This window comes from Porites lutea, chromosome 5, assembly GCF_958299795.1.
Source record: "Porites lutea chromosome 5, jaPorLute2.1, whole genome shotgun sequence".
NCBI lineage: Eukaryota > Metazoa > Cnidaria > Anthozoa > Scleractinia > Poritidae > Porites > Porites lutea.
Window position 1 is genome coordinate 28,045,884 of NC_133205.1, and position 6,438 is coordinate 28,052,321.

Consider the following 6,438-nt stretch of genomic DNA (forward strand, 5'->3'; position numbering starts at 1 on the left):
TATTGCATTCCTTTTTTTCATTTTTCAAGACTAAGAGATGTAATTAGTTATCTGTAATAACACCAAAGAAGAATTCTTACGAGAGCCCGAAAAAATAAATGTCAAATTCCAAAAATGACATCTTACACATGAAATTTTCAAAATTTTACCTGTTTTTTCACAATTCTTGTGAAATTTGACATTTATTTTCTCGGACTCCCATAAGAAATTTTCTTTGGTGTTATTACAGATAACTAATTACATCTATAGCCCTTAAAAAATGTAAAAAAGATTGCAATATTCTTTACATTATTCTGGTACAAGGTTTTTGTCCACTGAAAATTAAAATTACTCAATTTCTTGGTGGATTCCGTCTTAACCACTTTCAAAAAACACTCGCTTAAAGGTCAGAAACAACAAGTTACAAAGACTGCGTGAATTTAACATGACTTACATTTTAAACCCAAGATAGGTGGATTGAGTGGTGGCGGAAGCGGAAAAGAGAACTTCACTACGTACTCTTTGGGTTTCTTAATAAGCTCCACAGGTTCAAGATCATCCTAAAAACACAAAACAATTTCAAATCCATGACAGAGTAAATTGAGAGTAACTGAAAGACTGCAGGAAGTAATGTCTTTTAGCTTTTTTGATCTTCAAATAATTTACCTGTGAGAAAAAAATCTGTTCAAGTTATAATAAGTGGTTTATCAACATATTCGCGGTTAAACGAATTACAGTATGAATATCGATTAAATCGACACAAATTTTCGAACTATTTGTTAGCTGGATTTTCCAGACCAGTCTTTTGTGTCGATCACCTCAAACTTGGCATTCTATGGCTCATTTTTCTTTGCTCTTTCCATCTGATATTGTTTACGCTGTATCCCAGAATTTTAGCTTTAAACAGGTCACGTGACTACGAGCTACAAATGCCCATGTCAGGGGCTTGTTATTAGTCTGCTGCACAGCTGTTTTTAGTGTCGTCACGCAACGTGCGTGACGACACTAAAAACGGCTGTGTAGCAGACTAGCTTGTTATTAGCACAAACACCAGAATGAGGTTGAATCACCCTTAAAATTTTTTTACGTCCGTATTTTCATAAGACAATCACATGGAAGGTTTTCCTTATGCGACGTGCCAAATTTACGATGGATTTTACTGATAATTTCTCTACACAGACACCGTAGCCTTAAGTCTAACTAACTTAGCTGAGATAAACCTCTCTACCTCATCCATGTCTCCTTTCTTCCCTCCTTTTTTGTTTTTCCTTCCTTGAACAGCCTTCGTTTTTTCCTCCTTTAAAAAGAAGTTTTAAAAGAAGTTTCTTGGGCGTTGAAACTGACAGTGAATTTGGGCGAGTCAAAAAGGGAGAGGCTGACGCTCACTGTAACTCTGAGCTTTTCTTAAAACAAAACCTGCTCTGCAAGCTAGCAGAAAAACAGTACAAAAAGATAATCCAAGATTTCAATGAACGCCTGCGCCACTCTTAGGGTAATTGTTGCAGACATTCATAAAAGTTCTTCTTAGCCTTAACTACGTAAAAATCTTCGACATCCTAAAAGCATCCTAGGGTCTCAGCGGTGCATTTTTGCAAGACATGATAAAAGAAAAGTGGTGTTTTTAGCAGGTCAAATTTACCAACTGCCACATTTTGTTTAACTTGAGATCAGGATCTATCAGTTCGCCTCGACTGGTAAATAAATTTCCGGCTGGCAAGGCAGCGAACCCAATAACAGCGCGACCGGAGAACCCAGAGAATGTATGAAAGCTGCTAAAACTGGACCTGATCTCAGGTTACATTTTGTTAAAACATAGACAAGATCAAAAAAATTAGACTGTTTACAGTCCCCTATTTTTCCGTACGATTGTCGAAATCAAGCGATACAGGCAGCAATCTTGACCGAGTCTGGCGTGAAGATGACTAAAAACCCGGACGTCCACCCTCTCGGTACATTAAAAACCAATTACAAAATGGCTGCAGGTTGCGGTAGACGCTCGATCTCGACGATCTAACGAAAAAAATTAGGGAACAGTCTACTAAAAAAATAACATGTAAAATGTCTTTTAGAAAGAATTGATTTAAAATTAACATTACCTTAGAGGGAAATATCCGGGAAACACACATTTAAGCTAACTGGATACGCCTAGTGGGGGTGCCGCTGGATTGACCACTTTGGAGTTGTGCATAAGGTCAATGTTAGGCCGAATTCCAATATGGGACTGTGACGCTATCGCTTCTTTGACTGAATGCTATGACGCTGCACGGGAAACTGGGTAAAAACTCGTTCCCCAAAACACTCCCGTAATGAAATTGAACACGAAAACGACCCAGTAGCAATCACAGCTTCAAAATGACGAATGGGGTAGGGCTCTTGAGGTTTTGAGCAGTTCAACAGGTTTTTCTTCGTTCCTTATTTTGGTTCTTTGACTAATGCCTAAAAGCACAGGAACTAAGAGCTATCTGCCTTGTTGACATGCTAACAGCAGGATATTTGTCACATGAACCTAGTTTATTGGCCATAGCTCCCACCAGTCTCCTATAGCTTAAGGCTGGTTTGTACCAGCAAGGGAGTCGGATTCGGAGTCGTAATCAGAAGCCAAGAGCTTATGGTCTAATGAAAACAGCAGTCCGATTCCTCCTACGAATCCGTCGCTTACGTTCCGCTCATGATCTAGTGAAAAGCAGATTGTTGGAGTCGGAAGCAGAAGTGGAAGAACTAAACCAATCACAAAGCGTGGAAACATGCTTCCGACACTGACAGTATGGTTTTCACTAGATCATAGGCGGAACGTAAGAGTCAACGTCGTAAGCGGAGTCGGAAGAAATGGAAACGTTCTGATTCTTCTGACTCCGATTCCGTCGCCATTATGACTCCGCCAGCTTACGACTCACTCACTCTTATGATCACTCTTTTCGATTTTCACTAGGTCATAAGCACTCTTATAACTCTTATAAGCCTTTAGTGGTAGAGCATCTAGACAAGTAACCATAAGGTCATAGGTTTGGCCTCTATTGGGAGTACTAGGATTTGTTCTTCCGAGTCACTGTGTCACTGACTGAAGAAAACATCTGTTATCAAAACCATTCAAGTCTGTAAGTTTACTCTAGAATTCTACTGCATTATAAACGGAGGACAAAAGTCATTTCTTACCGCTTGCTTCTTGGATGACCCAGATGCTTTGAGATCTTTAAGTTGCTTTTGCTGGAAGAAATAGGAAAACAAATACTTGAGGCAAGAATTGCTATTCTAAGATTTCAAAGGAACGAGAGAAGAAATAACAACCTCGAAATGACACTCAGTTGGTCTAATATAACGAATACACCAAAAACTGACACGGCACTTGGATTGCCTACTAGTCATTACTGCTTCATTTTAAATGTACTGGATTTCATCCAATAAAAACAAGGGTATTGTGAATAATTATGTGTGTAGGTAGCAACGCTAGCGACGAAAAAAGGTTATCTGGTGGGCACTGACATATTGCGTTTAACCCGGTTTCTGTAGCAAGAAGCACGCAGGAGTATTACTACTTCGGTAACTAGTAGTCAAGTCGCCCGAAAGTCATCTTGCCCGTAGACTACGAGTAGTCCCCCATTTGTCCTCAGGGATAGTAGAGCGAGTGAAATGCAAGCGTACGTGAGGATCACCCCAAGCGAGAAAAAGCGGCTTTCTCGCGTGGGGTGATTTTCACCGCTCTCGCGTTTCGCTCGCTCTACTATCCCTGAGGAAAAATGGGGGACTACTCGTAGTCTATCTTGCCCGAAATTCATTGTTATATGAAAGTGAACATGATCTCCACGGTAAAATCAACAACCTAAGCGGTTGGAAACGAACCTGAAAAATTCAGGCTTGAATGGGAATGGAACCATGACCTTTGCGATAACCGGACGCAACGCTTTATCCATTGAGCTAATCAAGCCAACTGAAGAGCAGGCCATTGTGGAAATGACATGAAAATAATCTTATTTTGAACTCCGGATAAAGACATGAAAGTGCACATGATCTTCGCAGTAGAATTAACAACTTAAGCGGTGGAAAAAGAACCTAAAAAAAATTGGGGCTTAGGTTCTTTCTCTAAGACTAACCACTAGTTTAACGTTTTTGCTCCTAACATACTGGTCCAGAGACAACAAAGAACATACAATAAGTAGTATTTGCCCACATCTTTTAATATTTAAAAACTAGCCTTTACAGTTTACCCTTTTTTCAGTTTTTAAGTGTCTTTTAATGCTATTTTTTATGAAATTATGAGCTTCCAAAGAAGGCTGTAATGAACATTTTGTCAGCATTTGAAAAATAGTCCATGGTTTTCATGCACCTCCACATTTCTGCCACCTTGAATCAAGTCCATGACTGTGCTCTAAGAAAAAATAAAGGGAGCCCAGTGCCAAACAATTGTGAAATACAAGGTGCCCAGCAAATGATTTTTACGACAAAAAAAAAATGACGATTACCTAGACGCCCAAGAGCAAGGTAAGATGCCATGGGTCACCGGGCGCTGCTACAGCACAGCCCTGGATGCTGTCTAAATATTCATTTCAGCTTTCTTCCCACTCCCTAGTGTAACTTAATTTTTGCTTTCTGAAGTTATTTTTAGTGGGGCCAACGAAAAACACTTCCAGTCGTTGATGCAGGCGCCATGTAGGTTTAATTAGAACTGATGTACTGTAACACATGAATGTTGACTCCACTCCCCAAATAATAAAAAAAGAGCGAAGTAAGGCAGAGCCCAGTATTGTAGGTACTCTTAAAACATATAAAGTACTGGTATTAAACTTTTACAAAACTTAAAATATCCTGGTGTTAAAAGCTCTCAGAGCAAAATATTCATTTCCTTGGCACACAATGGTAAATGAATAATACACAACAGGTGGTTTTCATGCAATCTCGGGAGACACAAATAACAATGGTGAAATGAACAAATGCTGGTGGACAAACAAAGCCAGCTAATGAGCGATCTTTTGTTTACCGTCCACCAGCATGGCGGCGATGACGTAACGTGAAAACCACCTATAAATTATTCAGCAATAAAGAAAGGAGAACTGACATTTAGGTTGCTACTCTAAGAAAGAGTTTGCCATCTTACAAGTTGCACTGCCAAGAATAAAGACAACAAAAGTGATGTTACTTGGCGGCTGTGCACTAGTCTCATCCGGAGGAAGAATTTCACAAAGCAGTGCATGTAGCTGTTGATAGGAAATTTTGTCGGCAGTGAAATCAACTGTGGCTAAAAATGCCCCTGTTACACAACAAAGAGTTTGAAGAAAGTCCATTGTTTGCTTTTTCTCATCAGTTAAAAGACCATCCTGGTGTCTAAACAATGCATAGACCTTAAAAAAGAAATGATACAACTTGTCGCTTGTTCCTTGCGTCATGAAGTCAACAGCAATCTTTCCCAGTACCATCCAAACCAACAAGGACTGATTCATTTGTGATGTGTCCATCACCAAGAAATCTTCCTGCACTGAACTCGATTTAATCTTGGCAAGGTCAGCTTCACTTTTCCCTGCAGTGAAAGCAAAGTGGTGCCCGTGCAAAAGAGCCTCCATGAAGACATCGATCAAGACAACTCCATAAGGAAATGCTCTAATAGCGGTGGCAGTCTCTTCCAAGGTTTCAGACAAGCACTTCAACTCTAGGTCTCTGTGTGCTTCAGGGTCGGAGAAGGATGCGTATGCTTCAGATGTTGGCAACCTCAAAATTTTCTTCTCCAGTTTTCCTTTCACTTGCATAGATAAAACAGCGAGACGCGGTACTAACCCAAGAAAACTTGGATTAACAAGCTCTTCAAAAAAAGCCAAAGGATCACGTAAAAAACAAGTAATTTCACTTGCAGCATTTTCAAGTTCTTTCTTTGATGTTTTGTAACACAAATTATGATTACGAATGAAGTAATGAGGGCAATACCCATCTTTCAGAAATCCAAGGAGCTTCTTGAGGACCCGGAAAAATAGTTCCAGCGTACTTTCTTCAGACCATGCACTGGGTTCCTCTTCCTCGAGCGTCCAAAACATCACTGTTTTAATATGATACGAGGACAATATTCCTCCTAGCTTTTCTTTCAAATGCCTCGCATACAATGAACGTAGTAAAAAGTAAACCTTAGCTTGGTCTTCGTTGAAGCACTCGAAAAGTTTCGCTTCCGGGATGGAAAACGAAATTCGCCACTCTTTCTTTGTATCTCCTGAAAGATCGGAAGGTTTTGGTACAATCATGAAGCTGTCGGTGGAAATATTCTTCACTACATCAGCCCTAGGCCAGTTTCTTGGCTTTCTGACTTTCCATTCGTTAGCTTCATTCGGCCATCCCATGCACTTGATCGCTGGCACGCGGTCTGTCTCGACGAATCTACCAAGCGTTCCTATCCTTTTAAGAGGTGAACGAAAGGTGTAGGCAACAGAGATTTTTTCCTCGACACCCGTCGATGGAGTGGTATACTGTGCACTCGGCTTTTGC

General features: G+C 40.2%; 2 protein-coding genes across 2 annotated transcripts in view; both read right to left on the reverse strand.

Annotated features, from left to right (window-relative positions):
* Window positions 1–6,438, reverse strand: part of LOC140939245 (ATP-binding cassette sub-family F member 1-like) — a 29,320-nt gene that overhangs the window by 7,984 nt on the left and 14,898 nt on the right. Inside the window, exons 14-16 of the mRNA XM_073388822.1 lie at window positions 3,133–3,183; window positions 1,208–1,276; window positions 434–539 (exon numbers count right to left, since the gene is read on the reverse strand). Coding sequence (XP_073244923.1) covers window positions 434–539; window positions 1,208–1,276; window positions 3,133–3,183 — 226 coding nt within the window. The remainder of the gene's footprint in view (window positions 1–433; window positions 540–1,207; window positions 1,277–3,132; window positions 3,184–6,438) is intronic.
* LOC140938542 (uncharacterized) overlaps window positions 4,131–6,438 on the reverse strand; it is a 2,757-nt gene continuing 449 nt past the window's right edge. The window contains exon 1 of the mRNA XM_073388025.1: window positions 4,131–6,438. This exon is cut by the window's right edge and continues 449 nt beyond it. Within this exon, the coding sequence (XP_073244126.1) occupies window positions 5,040–6,438 (1,399 nt within the window). The 3' untranslated portion in view covers window positions 4,131–5,039.